This window comes from Thunnus thynnus, chromosome 4 (genome assembly GCF_963924715.1).
Source record: "Thunnus thynnus chromosome 4, fThuThy2.1, whole genome shotgun sequence".
In the NCBI taxonomy this organism is placed as follows: Eukaryota; Metazoa; Chordata; class Actinopteri; order Scombriformes; family Scombridae; genus Thunnus; species Thunnus thynnus.
Genome location: NC_089520.1, coordinates 19,553,893 through 19,571,884, shown reverse-complemented (window position 1 = coordinate 19,571,884; position 17,992 = coordinate 19,553,893). Strand labels below are relative to the sequence as shown.

The 17,992-nt window shown below is 39.9% G+C and overlaps 1 protein-coding gene across 1 annotated transcript in view; it reads right to left on the bottom strand.

The window, feature by feature from the left end:
• Positions 1 to 17,992, bottom strand: part of LOC137181511 (voltage-dependent calcium channel subunit alpha-2/delta-3-like) — a 36,415-nt gene that overhangs the window by 16,375 nt on the left and 2,048 nt on the right. Inside the window, exons 2-12 of the mRNA XM_067587275.1 lie at positions 17,168 to 17,249; positions 14,178 to 14,405; positions 12,622 to 12,738; positions 11,265 to 11,324; positions 6,613 to 6,775; positions 5,895 to 6,026; positions 4,087 to 4,147; positions 3,840 to 3,990; positions 3,486 to 3,560; positions 3,285 to 3,374; positions 738 to 851 (exon numbers count right to left, since the gene is read on the bottom strand). Of these exons, the coding sequence (XP_067443376.1) occupies positions 738 to 851; positions 3,285 to 3,374; positions 3,486 to 3,560; positions 3,840 to 3,990; positions 4,087 to 4,147; positions 5,895 to 6,026; positions 6,613 to 6,775; positions 11,265 to 11,324; positions 12,622 to 12,738; positions 14,178 to 14,405; positions 17,168 to 17,249 (1,273 nt within the window). The remainder of the gene's footprint in view (positions 1 to 737; positions 852 to 3,284; positions 3,375 to 3,485; positions 3,561 to 3,839; positions 3,991 to 4,086; positions 4,148 to 5,894; positions 6,027 to 6,612; positions 6,776 to 11,264; positions 11,325 to 12,621; positions 12,739 to 14,177; positions 14,406 to 17,167; positions 17,250 to 17,992) is intronic.

The following is a 17,992-nucleotide window of genomic DNA, read 5'->3' as shown; positions in this document are numbered from 1 at the left end:
GGGCATGTTGTACTGACTGTCCTTTTAAAGAACGCTGTGTGACTCTTTGCCAAACCTGCATGGCTCATTGGCTCCAGATGCTTTGCTAAGCATAAAGCATATAGAAAACACTGAATGGCTGCCATATAGCGGCCCTGAGGGTGTATGAAGGGGGGATGGGGCACCCAGCCAAACACTGCCCTGTACCCTGCCAAACACTGCCCACACACATATGCTTGATAGGACTGAACAAAAGCCCCTGAGCTGTTGTTTTTATTGCTCTGTGAATGGCACAGCAGTCTATTTCATTTCAATTGCATTTAGGTCATACAAAGGAAACCTAACAAAAGATTTTAAACCCAAAGTTGGGTTCAGGAAAAAAGTGTAGGGAGAGCACAGCAGTGGGGGGACCAGAGCCTTTTAGATTGAGCCGCTTGCACATGTGCTGCCTTTGAAAGTGGTTGATTTCTCATGTTTCATTTCTCATGGGGGAAATATTGCTCTGTAATGCCTCAACACATTGAAAAACATCATATTGATGCAGATTTTACATTACAGAGTTATGAGTGGTAATGAAGTACGAAACAAATTCCCCAAAACATCAAGACAGGAGCTCCACCTGCCATATAGTATTAACATGTACATCTATCCAAGCTGGAAAAAAAGTGCGGTGCAAGCAGAAAATTCAGAAAAAGGACATGTATAATGTTCAGAATTAGATACCAGGTGGAGCAGAAAGGAGAGAGGGAAAGACTCACCTTTCTTTCTGGCCAATTGTGCTTCTCAAAAACGTTGTCATACATTTCAGTTGCTCCGTCCGTCACGAGCATTATGGCCTGGCTGCACAAACTGCCATGACCAGTCTGATTAAACTGCAGGAAGACAGAAAACAAATGAAAATATAAATAATAATAATAATAAATTACAAAACCCCAAATTATATCTGTGGTGTAAACAGAGCCAACAATCTCTGTTTCACTGTATATGAAGGTGATGATTAAGCCATCAGTCAATAAAATACAGATAATGGCTTTGTAAATAAACCAGAGGAGCGTAGTACTCTTAATTCTGATGCAGAAGATGCATGGCAGTAATTAAGTGGCTTATTGACCTGTAACAGAGTGAATGTGGAGACAAACAAAAGAGTGTGGTGACACAATCACAGACTAAAAACTGCCAAGCACCACTGCTCTTCAACCCTACAGGCTGAGCACCAGGAGGCCTTCAAAACTCACAGACACACCTGCTTATGCACAAATATGTTAAAAATAGAAATATTACCACCAGTGTATAAACAATGTTGGTGTGTCCTATCCTCTCAACAAATTCTCTTTATTCTGGAGGAATTTTATAACAACGAAAACAAGCCTCAGTAGTTGGATCATAATTTTAAAAAAGCCTTTAGAGTCAGTAAAGTAAGGCTCAGCAGGTATTAGCTCAAAACGCTGATCATTTAACATATTTTAATGTGTTACAAAGGTGCCAGACACAACCAGATCAAATCAAAACATAATTGGTTTTATTTTTCCTACTATGGAGTCCCATGTTTGTCATTGGGAACTGTGCATCATGTGTCTTTCATCTCAAACTAAAGCAGCAGTTTGTGATTGATTTGTGTCTGAGGCAACTCAGTCTGTGGTGACTGTGAGGGTCGTGACTTTAAGGCACAGCAAACAGAGACAGCTCCGCAGAGCAGGCAGTAAGAAGATGACAGATAAAGGATTAAACTCCAAATTCAAATAGTAAAGTTAAGTTACAGTAGAGACAAACGGTAATGCAGGTATGCTCACATGACTATGCAAATTGTATGGCATTAACAAGACTATCTGTCAATAAGGTCTACTTTGGAAAATGTTTTCAGTGTAAGTATAATCTACATATTCACTTAGCAGTAGAATGAATAGGAACTATGAATCTCTGAATAAGTCTGAAGTAAGGTAATCACACAATTTACCATAAAACAAACAACTGAATGTAGCACAAATGTTCATTTTTTGTTCATATTGAAATAGACCAGAGCAGTTTCTATCATCAGTGTTATCAGAGAGAGGGAGGATGTCCAAAGAAATAAGTGGAGTGTTTAAAGTTTATATTTAAGATGCTCAGCACTTTTTTGCTTCTGGGCATTTGTATTATTGTATACCATGCATAAGTAAATAATTATTTCTAAATATAAATGTTAATGAGAAAAGACGTGATCAATAACAGGATCATTAAGGAATTGCTGCTGATAAAATCTAATCAATATCAAGCCCGTTACTTGAGAGACAAATTAATGTTCTCGTTTCCAAAGAAAAAAATCATCTAAAAAAGGGAATGATTATATATTTTGCAATGGTAAAATATTTTATTACATGCTTGCTGTTTTATGTTTCTTTCGCATTATTCTGTTCTAACTGTACATTTTCAGTTCACACCTCCACTTTCACTCAGCTGACCAGGACTGGATGCAAAAACGGTGCAGTGCTCTTCACATGAGGTGAGTTTCCTTTTGATCAAGGTTATGATAGACTGTAGTCTAACGTCTTTCACTGGACAGCAACAATGAATTTCAGCAGAGGGCTACTGGCTACCAGATTACCATATTCATTGCAGAGAGCTTTAATTAATCTGACAAATGCAGAGGTAAAAGCTGCGCTCCCTCAGCTTGAGCGGCGTAGCCAAAGCTCGCCTGAAAACAGGGAGATAAAAGGAGTGCAGCGTGGCTCCTGGCCTTATCTGCTTTGTGTTCCAATCAGCCACGTTATTAATCATTGACATTAATTAGAGCCATTAATCACGCTTCAGAATAGATGTGTCTGTGTTTGGAGGGCGGAACGGGGATAGCGCTGGAGCGTTTCGACAGGCGACACACCTCCCAAGCACTCAAATGTATTTGACTAGAGTGTGCTACTTTTTATGATTAGCTGAGAACATACAGAGTGTCGTACTTGAACACTCTGTCAGTGAAAACAAATGTGGCTTGTAAAATGAAAGTTTTACTAATGTTCTGGTCAAGTGGAGCCCTCGAATTAAATGACAAAGTACATTTGTGAAAGCTGGGCATGCGCACAAATTCATCACTTTCTGCCAAATGAATCAATCAATAAATGAATCATTTTGTGAAAACTCATGAATACTTAACAGCATTGTCACATTATCAGCAGCCAGTCAATAAGAAATGAGTTGATCTGCTTTGTGATACAATATTTCAGTGGAATATAGACTGTAACGATTTATGTGTGAACAGCATCCCCATTAAACTGACAGTCGGTCACAGATACAGAGCAGGTGGATGTAACGAGGTTTACTGTGCTGGAACTTACATCATTCAGGATTGTGAACGCCTCGCTCAGAGCTTCCCCCAGCAGCCCGATCCCTTTGGCAAACAGCTTGTCCAGATGTTCACGGAAATGCTGACAGATAACGGAGAAAGTGGAAAAGAACGGTTTTAAACATTAATCACACATATTGAATTTGATACGATCCACATATATTCATTACATGTCAGTCTGATCAGGACTCACGTCTTTATTGGCTCTGTCTGCCCGGACCAGCGTGCCATTCAAACAAGGCTCCACATAGTGAATTTCCTGATTATACTGCAGAAAGACAAATAACATTTTGATAGAAAAACATTAAATAAGCACTGTTTGTTTTCATTGCAAGACTGACTTACAGTTATGTAATTTACATAACAGTCTTTAGTACAAATTATTCAAGATTTCAGATAGCAAAGGACGAAGATTACAGATAAATGGAGAGAATCACATAATAAGAATATAATAATATTTAGAGGAATGTAATAACATGAGAAAGGACACAAACATGTATAAATACAGACTGAGAAAAGGTGACATTTTGGTTGAGCTGAAACCTACTGCAATGATGTTGAAGAAGTCGTCATCTCCAAGTGTGTCTAATATGGAGGAGACAGTCTGCCTGGCAATGGTCAGCCTCAGTCCCTTCATACTTCCACTAACATCAACTAAGATAACAACATCCTTAGGCGATGTCGCTGCCTGGATGTACCTGTGATATGGAGTTAAATTACACTCTTTGAATCCTTGGGTGTTGCAGCAATGAGGGAGGAACAAAACAAAAGATAACAGGTATTTAGATGCTCACCACTTCCTGTTTCTGCAATCAAAGCCGATAACCCCATGTTCATCCGGATGCCACTTCACTCCTGTGGAAAAGATCAGAAAGTAAAACAACATATACTGAAAAGAGACAGAAAACGGCAAAGTGTGACAGCAGACAAACACAAGCACACTGACACAGGATATTTGAAATATGACAATGACGTGGGTCTGCTATTATTAAGGTACAGTATAGTCTCTTAATCTCTCAGAGAAGACATCGGTAGTAGACGATAATGTATAAAGGGTAGGCATTTTAAATCACAGTGGGTCCTCAGTACTGCTGTATACTGGAGAGGTTATTCCTCTGTGCCACAGACCTCCATCGATGTCCAAAGACTGTTGAAATCACATAAATGAGCAACATTGTTGGACTAGGTGATATGTTCCTTCATTACCAGGAACACAGGTGCTGTAGTTTATCTTGAGTCAGTCCCACATTCACTGTTCTGCTGCCAGAAAGACTCACCAAATGTGTATAAATCAGTGGCTGAAAATAGTGTTCAACAAACACACTATTTGCTCCTGAAAAACTAAAGCGCCCAGCTGTGTTGTGAAATTATTTAGCCTCTTTAAAAAATTAAAGGATATTCGTATTTGTGATCCTTTTTTAAAGATTTACGTCTTCAGTAGGTATGAATGAGCTTTGGGCTGACGGCCACAGGCATGCTGTTGGTAATATAAACAGATATCTGCATAGGATATCTGCAAGATTTTGGGATCAGTAAATGCCAGCTTGGATGGGCCAGGGGGACAAAGTCTCGCAAGTGCGGTTAGGGTTAGGGTTAGGGTTAGGTTAAGGTTAATGTACAAATCTCGTGAGTTTCGCAAATCATCCCTCCGGCCCATCCAATCTAACACCAACCTTTTGGGATAAGAAATGTTCTGGTTTCTGTTTCAGCAATTTCTACAGGAACATGCTTTGGTTGCACGTAGGTAAAGAGTCTGTGTGGGGAGCGAAAGAACACATTGGTTGAAATGTTGTCTGGACCTAAAACACCTACAAAAAGTATTGATGTTTCTTTGGTTTTAAACTCTTAACTGAGTATAAACTGGCTACTTGTGAACAATCTGGTTGTAGACGTCGTCACTCAACTCCAACTCCATTCTCACTTCTCGAGTTAGATCAAGCTAAATCATTGTCAGATGATAGCCAACAGGTTCTGAGATTGTGTTGTTGGTCTTTTCAAAGGATTTATTGACAACAAGAAGAAAATGGAATGAAGTTATGCCTATATATATAATAATATACAGTAAAGTCTTACTGTTAACTGCCAGGAAAATGATTACTAAAACGGAATGAAAACATAAAAACTATATATAGTGGCCTATCTAGCCTATCTTTCCTTTATGAATTTCTCCTAATACATTAAACATACAGAGGCCATATCTGTTTTACAATATCATCAGTTGTATCTCATCTCCATGGCTTCACTCCAGCACTGCAGTGAGCCGACTGCCTGTTTCACATCAACGTAACGGTCTGATAACTTTGGCTGGATCCAGCAGCTGTGGACTCGTTCTCAGCGAGGCTGTAGACCCACACCAGCAAATGCTGATTAATTACAGTCTGTATATATGCATCCTCTCTGATGGTCTGTAAAATTACAACATTAGCCAAATTACCCTTTTAGTAATTCTATATCATTTGTTATGATCTGGATTTTTTTCCCTGCACTGACGGCTGACAGCTCCCTTGAGACAACCCTTTCTTTCCCACAGAGAGACACACACACACACTAAATGGACAGATTTAGAAATAAGAAGAGAAACTACCAGAGTTACAATACTCACCGGGGTACTGCCTGAAGAAACCTTTTGCGCTCCCAAAGTACTGCCAGATGAGCGTTGGATCCCTTTCAAAATTATCTACAAATACTTTATTCAGGGCCTCAGACCAGTAAACCCCATTCACTATGTCAGGATCTAAGGAGATGTGAAGGATGTAGGAAGAGGAAGGAAGAGAAAAAGAGAAGTAAATTAAACAGTGGTAATGGTAATCATCCTGCTCACCACTACCGAGTGCATGTTTGACCTTTGTCCCTTATTGACCCCCCTGAACGAGATACAATGCCTGTGACTAAATCATCCCCTCCCCTCCTCCTGCTGGACAACTGGCAGCAGCCTCCCTTTGTGCCATGAACAGAGAGTTATGGGGAGTCCATTACAGCCACACAAAAGCAGCCACAGAGAGGTGACACACTCCGTTACGATACAAGAAGCAACTGCTACCATACAAGAAAAATCTTTCCCACCCCCCCTTTCTCTGCACTCTTTCTGGGGTCTTTGAGAGGTTTCTTTCTCTTTATGTCTGGACTGCTATTGATCCCCTAACTCCACTTTTCTCAGCTTGTGACACTGATTCAGCTTCAACAACCATTTCTTACTTTCACCACTTACTCTTCTCCCTCCCTCTCTCCTCCCCGTTCATCACCTTGCAGTAGGTAAATAACACTCGCCATAATCCTGCAGCCCTCTGGCTGTTTGTGGCCCCCGCAGGCTGAGCTCTCACCTTTGTTGTACATGTTGGTGGGCACCTGCACCACACTGAGGCTGACGTTGACTGACAGGTTGTTGAAATGGTCATTTGGCTCCAGGAGGAACTCTCCTCCCAGCTCCACGTTATTGCCCTCATCGTCCACTTCATTGATCAGCACCGCGTTAAAGTACTCGTACTGAAGAAAAGAGTGAATATGGTAAATGTTACGAACATTGCAGGTACAAGAAATGTTAGCTAGAGAGCAGACGTAATTTGCATTATTCGTTTAACTAAAAAACCAAACTTTAATTACAGTATTCATATAAGCTGTAATTATTTCTCCTCTCCATAAAAGCCATGTAGCAATCCAGTACGGACAGCAGGAACAATTACAGCAACCAAAAACTCTTTCAGTGTTCACATGTGCACATGAGTATTGTGAATGATTCCTTTAAGGGGTTTGACAAATTTTCCTTACGCAGGTTCTGCTCTTCCCTTCGAGGAATTGCACTACAATCAAACCCAAGATTATTTAGTAAATCCACAGTACCTCATGTTTAGTCTACATCTGTCCTCTGAGCTCCATAAACCATTAAATAAGAGCTAGACCTGCAACGAATAGTCAATTAATCGATTTGTCAATCGACAGAAAATGAATTGCCAACCATTTTGACAATCGATTAATTGTTTTGAGTCATTTTTTAAGAAAAAATACTAAAATTCTCTGCTTCCAGCTTCATAAATGTGAATATTTTCTGGTTTCTTTAGTCTTCATTGATAGTAAACTGAATATCTTTGGCTTGTGGACTGTTGGTCGAGACGAAAATGTCACCTTGGGCTTTGGGAAACGGTAATAAACATTTTTCATCAATGTCTGACATTTATAGACCAGATGACTAATCGATTTAATCAAGAAAATAATTGCAAGATTAATAGATAATGAAAATAATAGTTAGTTGCAGCCGTAATAGGAAATAAAATCTGACAAAGGAGAAGTAAAAAAAAGAAGAGACGAATGAGGTAAAGTAAAGCAAGAGTCACAATAAAACTAGAAAAGTAAAAAGGTAAAATAGATGGAAAATATACATAATAGCATGGCTTCTCACAATGTAGAAATATTTCATTACATTACATCAGATTCATTTGGAAGAGGTTTTGTCCAAGGACACTTGGACACATGGACAGAGAGAGGTGGGGATCAATCAACCTGCTATAAGCTACAGCCACTCATAATCAATAAATAATAACAAATACGAGTGTATGCAGATGTTTTGTGGAATTTGTTTAGTTTGTGCAGTTTTTTAAAATTTCTAGGTGTGTAAAGTGTCGCAGTTGTAACCGTCACTTGTCACTGACTTCTAAGAAGGACTCGGACGAGCAAAGAGGAGTTCATGACTGCAAGCGAAAAGTCTCCCTAAAGTGAAACCCAACAGTTTGTCTGTCCTGTCATTCACTGCCTGCTGCTGCAGAAGAAAGACTGCCTCATCCTGTCTGAGCGGCCTCTCTGTGGCCTCTGGTCCTTATTGTCTGCACTGAGAGAGAAAGAGATGGAGGGAGGGAGAGAGAGATGGGTGATGGACTCTACAGCATCACACTCGGGGGAGGCCTCGCCGGCATCACCATCAAGCAGCCTCTGACAGCTCATACCACGCCTGAGCAGCTCTCTGACGAGCTGTGGCGGGATGGAGGGGGGAGAGAGCAGCGGAGGGGGAGCTGTGGGGGAAAAAAACGTGCACCCTCAGCAGAACTGATAGTGCTGTAGAGAGGCACGTTAACCACCAGGGTTATTACTGTAGAGCAGGCCATGGGACACTGCAGCTCTCCGAGACGCCCCACTGACTCTTACACTACTGCAGTTAGCTGTAGGCCTCACTGCAGAGATCTGCCCTCCATTACAGGCTGCTGGGCCTTACTGTATAAGCAGAGATGGTGGGTTTCACTAAGCTTTATTCCTTACGCTTTGCAACAAAATCTACGAAGTCATCATTGTCTTTTATCATTTTAAGTCTAATTAAAATGTGAAAGGCTCTGACTCTGCAGTTTCTGTAACTAACAGTTTCATAGTCAAAACTAAATTAGTTTTGAAGGTGTGTCCTTCCCTGAGGTTACGGATCACATTGTCATGGTATACTGTAGTTTAAACTGTTAATAAATAATCAGCAAGAGCATTCAGCATATGAGAAAACACACTTTGGGTTGAGCAAATAATTTACTGTAATACTACTTTTACATTACTAACTTTACTCAGTAGCACAATTTATGTAAGAGTGTGATTTTTATGATGTTCAGAACACAACAGCAGCAGGCAACTCAAAAATGAAATAACCTGGATTTTAAAAATTTTAGACATCCTCTGCTAATGAAAAAAAACTTGAAATACACAGTAACAATGATTTCTAAACACCACAATGATTAATAATAATAACATTTTCTAGAGACAATCATAAAAGCTAAAATTTAGACTTTCAATGCAAGAGCTGTTCTTCTCCCTGACAAGGTTTTGGCAGAAAGATAGATTAAAGAAAGAAAGCACACAAAGAACATTTAACCTGTTTAAATTCTGCTGGTGTCCCTTCTCATTTGAAATATTAAGTAGAAATTTTATTTCATATTTCTAAAATAATAATCTTACAATCAACTCATTTTCCTGACCTTCAAAATCTCTTGGAGACTATTTCTAGGCAAAAATTCTGTTAACAAACTTACAGCCAAAGCAACACTGAATACAATATTGAAGCCAAGTTTCTGCACACCCTTAAACTGGCGAATACACTCGGGTCAATGCAGAGCACCGGGCTGTCCTGACACGAAGCAGCTGAGATAAGAGCAGCCGGCTTATCTCATTGTGGTCAGTGAAATGGTGCGTGAAAAATGTGTGGTGTCAGAGGAGGCGAGCTTGGCTCAATGATGCCACAAGGAGTAATATCATGACATCACATCATTATCGCAGGTGGATACTGAATTTTCCTTATTATTTTTTATGGCCTTTAAGATGAGATGTCTGTGTGATCGGCCTGCGCTGTATAACAATAGTGTCAATTGCTTGAATAAAAATGTAAGAACAGCTTCTATCTATTAAAAGTATACAACAATTTTACTGTATTGTTTTCCATACAATTCATAAAATCACATTAATGGTTGTAATACCTCTTTTAAAATGCAGTAGATGAAGACAGATATTTGTCAATGGCAAAAAGAGGAAGCCAGTGCAGTGGTCAACTATTCATTACAGGAATATTATTAAAATATTTCAGTAAATTGTGATTGTGACAAAAATAATATAAAGAATTAAATCAGTAATGGTGTATTTAATATTTGTGGAGTCCACATATATATGGTTTGGTTTAAGGATTAAAGGTTTGAGAGTAAGAGATACCAAATTATCTATGAAGTGATGTTATCTGGAGAAAATGGAAAAATATGATTCAATAAAATATGCAATGAAAATAAGTCCCGGAAGTGCATAAATCCTTCAATAAAGTGTGTAAGCAATCTGCTTTAGAAGGTTTATTTGACCTTAAGTTAAAAATTAATCGTCTATTATCACGAACTGGACCAGAGTCAGTGACAAAGGACAAATTAATTGTAGAGGTATTAAATTCTAAAGAAAATATTTTCAAGTATCATGTAGAAAAAATGGTATATATAGGCTGTATTTTCTCAATTATTAGTTAAACTTTTTTTTTTTTCAAGGGTTAAAAGGTAAAATCTACCTAGTCTTGTCATGGCTGTGTGAACAGCAGAGGAACAAGGTGGCTGAAATCTATTCATATGATGTAAATGCTTCTATTAACTGTAAAGTTCTGCCGTTATTTCAGTGTTTTGTTGCTCGAGTGGGTTTCCAATCTAGAGCCATGTAAGTGAAACAATGCGCCGCGCAAAAGGGGGTAACATTTATCTTTGTCCACTGGACAGGGAGAGAGAGACAGAGAGAGAGAGAGAGAGAGAGAGAGAGAGAGAGAGAGAGAGAGCGCACTAATAAACGACAGAAATACTGCATTCCCTCTGCAGAGACTGAGGAAGCTCAGTGCGCCCTGGAAATCCGCAATGAGAGCCGCTAAATAATGTCCTGAACACAGCCAGAGCACAGGAGCATATCCTGTTAAATAAAATGAAAATGAGAAGCAATGCAGGCCTACCTCTGACTCCATTTTTTTCCCTCATGATTTAGACTATATGGCCGCAAAGACTCCAATAGTACAACAACCTCTGAGAAATGTTTTTATTTTAATAAAAACACTGTAGCATGCATCATAGCCTTTAATTCAACCTGCCAAATCAGGACACAGTAAATCTTAATCACCGTTCTGCTATAGGCCTGATGTTCTTAAATACTGTATTGAAACTTGAAGGCGCCGCTGCAGAGCTGCAGTCTACGCTGATTCCTGCACTTAAAAACAGTCAGTTTGAGTTATGACAGCATGCAGCTGCAGCCTTCAGTGTGTGCGGCATTGCTTATCAAAGACGCATTATGCATCAAAACGCTGACAGGATATCAGTGTGAAGGACGACGCCAACGCAATTAAAGACTTTTAGGGTCTATTACCCTTCTCTCACCTTGCAGCCGCTTCTCCCCACCACCAATTAAAAAAGATTCATCCTGGGTTAATACCACCTTTTTAAACAATTATGTTTCTCTTTTCTTTTCTTTTCTTTTCTTTTCTTTTGTCCGGGACAAAGCTCACCTGCAAGTCGGGATTATCTTCATGCTGATGGTGCGCTTCTTCTGCTGCCTCCACCAGCCGCTGAGAGGAGGAAAAACGTAATGAAGTAATTATTATATTATTATATGCAGCCTGTTATTGGTAAGTGTAAAACTATTACACGCATCATGCTTACATCTGTATAAAAACAATACAGTACATGCAAATTTTTCATTGAACAATATACTTCTTCTAAAGACTTCCACAAATAGCCTCCAGAAAGCCCACTGTATCACCAGAAGTTTTTCTCCACTCTACTGCTCTTTGTATTTTTCAGACTTGCTGTTTGCACATTTTCTTTCCCGCTCTGTTATTTTCACATCTCAACAAATGTCCCGTCCAAGAGGAACATGATGGAGCACGTAAACCGGGATTTTAGATTCATCTTTGAATGAAATCGACAGGATATCCAGCTTTTCCTACTAAGCTGTTCTCAAAACTGTTAGTCTCTCCCTCTCTGTCAATCCTTGTAGTATTTTTGAGGGCCAAAAAATATGCATAAAACGTAGGCCACTATACTGCGGAGGGTGGCTGTGAAATGATTGATGGAGGCAGGTTGGAGCAGCGATATAGCCTCTGCTATATAAACACAACTGAAGCGTTTGAGCTGCGGCGGTCAAATTCATTCGACCTCATGGTAAGACCTCATGTAGTCAGCAGCTGGAAAATTAAAAAATAAGGGGGAAAACGACAAAAGAAACATAATATTTTCTGATTTAAACGGAGAATGGCCTCATGGTATGCCTAATTTGACTTTTTATGAAATGTCGGTGGCTTGACACCTACACCGCTATATTGAGGTCACTGGTTATATATTTGACTCCCTTTTCAATTTGGAGTAAAGTGATGACGTCGTCAGTTTAGGATTTAACACACCTATGCTGGAAGCCTCTATAGGTTTAATTACGAACCTGGATTTTATTTAAATATATATATATGGCTTTCACACATTTTTCAAAAAGAATTTAAATATGTTGATGTATCTCAGGGAATTAAATCGGGTTTATTAAATTAAGCGCCCTCCTAAATATGTAATTTATAGGCAGAATTGTCATGAGTTGCGGCGCACATGGGATCAGGCGGGATGAGATAAACGTTATCATTTCCCAGCAGTCCCTGCAAGAGGAGCAGCATTAAAATGGTTACAAGCTCCTCTGCGCTGAGGCTCACAGCTCACAGCTCAGGCCTGCAGACTAATACATCTAAGACTATATTCCAGATCAACCTTTTACAGCAACATTATTAGGATAGATTTGGAACAATAGTCTGTTTTTTTTTTCTCCAAATGATTAATCTGCTCAACTTGTCCCCCAAAACAAAATAAAATAATTGTACCTACCCTGGTGGCCTCTGCTTTTTTCCGAAACATTTCCTCCATCTTCATGGCCAGGTTTTTGACCAGTTTCACACCATCAATTTCTTCCACTCTTACTGATTTTTCAGGCTCTTTATATTTCTGAAAACAACAACCAGGAACAAAATTGTGGCATTGACAGAAAAGGGGCAACTGTAAATCTTACAACACTGACTGCAGGAAAAGCCACTAAACATGGTTGACCCATTAAATGCTTTAAATGCCCACTAACACTCCTAAGAGAAGAAAAACATTTATATAATCATCTTTTTCTGTGTTTTTGTATTCTGCAGCATTTTTGAGGGCTGTTTCCACTGCATCCCCCTCCAGAGAGGTGGCAAATTGTTAAACAAGGCTTATAAGGCATCACATGTTGGTTGACAAGCTGCGAGAAGCCGGTCTCAGATGAACGGCTGATAAAATCCATGCTGCAACACAGCATGATTGATAGTCTTTATCTGGTCTCAGTCATTGGCTGCACATGCTGCTTCTTTCTCTCTGATTGGCTGAAGATGGCCAAGTTGGGTGGCCGAGGAGGGGGAAGGGGGGCGGGGCTGGATCTGAAGGCTATGCATGGCAAGAGGGTAATTGAAATGGAGTCAAAGCACAGGAGAAAGATAATAACGTGTCAAGCTTGGTCGACTCTGGGTAATGAACTACACCTCACATAATGCTGATTCTGCTGGACGCACAGGACCTCCAGTGATACAGAACAAAGCCCACCACAGCTCCGAGGAATATAACATTACATAATCCCACACCTGCCTGGCACACACACACACACGCGCCAAATAAAAACAAAACCCTGCATCCTCTCACGCTGTCCAGTCAGCCACATCACACACTTCCAATAACCTTATCTAAAAATAAACATGAGCCACGACAGGCCTGTAGCACGCATTCAAACACGTTACACATTGTGTGGACAGGATGCACACAAAAACACACACTCCAGTACATGAGGCGACAAATTACCTTCTGAAAGGAAGAGTGTGGGCTCGCAGTGGAGCAGAACAGTTCATTTCACGCCTGTCCTCCTCGCCTCAGCACCCCAAGTCCCCAGTCCCCCCCACATCCTCCTCCTCCTCCCTCTCACTCCTCCAGTCATCAAGTGGAGGTTTGGCCCCATCCATCAAAAGCACTGATCATGATTATTGATTAAAGTAATGACCAACGCAGAAGTGAGGCCTGCCTGCGGGAGCCTGAAGAGCTCCAGTGTTTCCCCTTTCACCGAAATCTTAGTAAAATCGAGTAATTCGCCATAAAAGCATCTAATGATCAGCCTTAATGACCAGCCCCTAACAACCCGTCAGTTCCCTCACAGCTCACTGCTTTGTGCTGACTGGCTCAGCACAGCACTCTCCAGACATGCCTCCATGAACAGGAACACGAGCAAAGTGCTTACACACACTCAAAAAAGGGAACAAATCTGCAGGGCATATTGCAAAAAATGTTTTTGAACAAAGATAAAAAGCATGTTTGGTAATAAATAGTGGAAATAAAGCATAGTGCTTCAGCTTCTTATTTTAAGGAGCTGTCACCTCAGGACAAGGAGTTCCAAGGTTTGGAGCCTGGAGCCGCTTTCTGTATGCAGTCTGGACGCTCTCCCCATGTTTACGTGCACTTCCTCTGGTTGTTCCACCTTCCTCCCACAGTCCAGGACATGCAGGTGAGCTTTTAGGATTAATCCTGCTACTGCCCTTGACCGAGGAACTGGCCTCAGAACTGGAGTTGGTCCCCGGACGCGGCACTGTGATAGCCCACAGCTCCTAAAATAGTGAGGATGGGGTCAAATGCAGAGGATTAATAAGTATGATGGGGATTGATGATGTAACTTAACCTAAAGGAGGAAAGTAAAGAGTCAGAGAAGAGGCAGAGGGATACAGTGTTCAGGCCGAGAACTGGTCTACTGTACATGACTGAAATGCCTGCTACGGTCTGTAAACTGAGTGACCAGAAAATATAAACCCCTTTACATTATAAAGCAGTCCTGTAATAAATAAAACACTTCACTTCTCTGACAAATCAACTCTTTTGTCTGAGATGTGTTGATTCAATCTTATAGTGAGTTTTGAGGCCCTAGTTTGTGGTGTTCTTGTATTGAAATGTATCATTTTGCATTGTTTCACTAATTCTTTTGTTCCTCCGTATATATTTGAAGGCATACTATGCAGGATTTATTGGTTGCTAAATGTAAATACAACATTCAAAGTTGGCCCTTCCTCCCTGGCTCAATGACACCAGAGCGAGCTGAGAGCATGAGCAAGAGAGAGAGAGAGTGGTTGAGTGAGCTAGAGAGTGAATGAAGAGAGGGAGCGGCGGTAGCGAGAATAAAGCAATGAATCAGAGTAATAAAATGTTATTTTCTGAATGTTTCATGGCGGTTATGTTCTAAAGAACAAATAAACATGCCCACACCTCCGCACAACCCTGTGGGAAGGTGCTGCATTGCTGGATTCGGTGTGAATGCAGCTGAAGCGCACACTTCATCCTGTCCGCTGTGGCCTCTCTGCTCTGTGCGTGTGTGTGTGTGTGTATGGAGCTCAGCCTCAAACTCGGTTGAACAGACACAGACCTGTTCTCTTTACACATCCATGACACATACAGAGAGCAGGGGAGAGAGACAGCAGGCTACCTGACCTAACACCCCATGCGCTGTTATTGGCTGGGGGCTACACACCCACTGCCCAAAGTTTGACACCCAGAAATGTTCTGAACACAGCAAAATAATAATAAAATAAGAAAATACAGGCAGAGGGCAGAGTCTCAGCAGATAAATACGCCATCACACACTTCTAGTGGGTCATAGGTGATGACAGAGAGATGATTTTTGTATGAGTCTATACGTTATTTTTGGGAGAATCCTGCATAGTATATCTTTAAAGAAAATGAACAAAATTATTTATTTGAACAGTTTTTCTTTTTATGGGCTCTCAGTGTATTCTATAAAACCCACTGTTTAGACAAAGTGATCATCTTTTTTATATACTCGAAACCAAAGACAAAACAAAGGCAAAAATTGGTCAACTTGACAATTAAAAAGAGCTCTTAGTGAGTAGACAGCAAAGAGACCTGAGACACTTAAGTCAATAACCCTCTTTAAAAGCCATTATTTTAGTGTGGCTATAACCTGCTGTATGTTGTAGATACATAACTCCTTAACATCATCAACCTGACAGACCTTCTCATCTGTTATACAAACTAAGGTTGTTTAACAGACCTAGTTCACTTTATTCACAATTCTAGTGGAGATTCAAAAGTGTCAAACTAAACCAAATATATAAGCTTGTATTTAAGGGAAATGTGTAAAATGATGCAAAAGCCATCTTGCACATTTCCATCTAATGTAATGGTGTATCAATACAAGCATGCTGTCTTGTGTTTAAATATTTCACTTGGTTTAACCATAATATACATACTGTATAAGTATATATTCTATATGTGATACTCTCATAGAGAGTGGAATGTGATCATTTATATTTTGTGGTTTGTGCAGGTTGTGTTCATGTTTAATGCCGCTGGCTGTCTCTTCTATTTTCTCTCTTAATTTTCTCTCTTTTTTATAAAGCAAAATGTTTACTTGTTTACTTTTTAAGGGGAAATTTTAAGAGAAACCCGGGGTTAATGATTTAATTAAGTGCCTTTTAAACACTATAGGTCATGAGTGCAATGTGTCATCTACATATAAATTTAAAATCGGCAAAAGAGATTTAAAACACATCTTACAGATGCTGTTTATCTTCTATTCATATGCAGCAAATTTTCACTGTAATATAATAATTTCTTAAGGCACATGAACTTCACACACAGTGTGTACTGTATTGTATGTACTGTTACTCGACACACTTACTGGACACACACATTTCACACTGCAGTGCAGTTATTCAGCATTCACACAAAGGAGCTCCTCCTCCAGCTGTTTACTTCACACTTTCTGTTCTGGTCCTACTTCAGTAAAAACAGACAGTTCACCAATCATCCACCTGAGTCCACTTTGACCAGCCTTTTTGAACTTGAGGCCTGTGAAAACAGAGCCCACCTCTGCCATCAAGTGGTCAGAAAATTAAATCTACTGCACTGGGTCATTGCTTTTGTCTCTGTTGGTTCCACTTGTTCCATTATATCAGCCCCCCTAACCCACTATCAATCCCAACTACACATTTATTCAATTTGTCTCCTTGTCGCTTTCATATCAAGAGGTTGAAGCTCTTGACTCCAGAGAGTTAACTGAAGAGATGAGATGAGAGAGGAATCAGCCGTGGTTAATGGGCCGTATCAAGAACAAACACACATGCACACACACACATGCACACACACTCACACAGACACACGCTAAGCTCTGTCTCTGCCAAACACACCTGAGTCTCCTCTAAAATAGTGCATCAGCATTCAGTCGAGACACCGAAATGTCTCTGCAGCCATTAGAGAGGGAATACAGCATTACAGTGTACAATATGTGTAACTACATGGTCATTACAGGAAAGGGAAAGGACATTTGTGCTCATGCAACACTGGGAAATGAGAAGAATACCTTCTGCAGTAGCTGGGAACCAGAATATTTTGCAGAAATGGATTTAATTTCTCCACCGAACGCTGATGCCCAGAGCTTTACGCTAGGACACAAACAAGACAAAGAAATACAATTAAACCAACAATCTTCCAAATATTATGGAAACGTGTATATAAAAATGCATGTAAAAACATAGAGAGGTAAGAAATTGAATGAAATAAAATAAAAACATGTAAGTTATTGTCTAAACTGAAATGTGGCGTTGCATGCGTAAGAAATTCTAGTTCAACATTAGTCAGATGTAAGTTCAAATCTGTTATCTCACATCGCCTTCTCTGCACTGAATACTCCCTGTTGTCTGTCCACCACAGCTGCTTTTATCTCTCCTTAGCTGTCATCTTTTCTATTTTCTTACCTTACATGATCAGTCATGTATTGTCTTGGCCTGGTGGCACCAACCTTCATTCTCTTGACAGATGACTGTTGTAATTTTCATGACCTATACTGTAGTTATTTGAGCTTCTTCTATTGAATTATGAGTGACTTGTGGTAAAGGTGGCAGCAAAATACTTTACCTTAAATGTAACACTAAGGTGGATGTAACCGTCCTACAGGAAACTTGGCTGCTGATTTAAGGATTCAGAAAGTCAAACTACATATATTCAAGCATGTTTAAAATAAATATATATAAAGGAGTTACAGTTATATTGGCTTTCATCTGCAACTTTGCATTAAAAAGCTCAGAGGTATTTACTGCAGTACAATAAGAACAGCCGTCTCCCAAACAGTGTCTGAAAGATTTCTCAAAATGTATTAATTTCATTTTAGCTGATTTTCTGTTTTCTA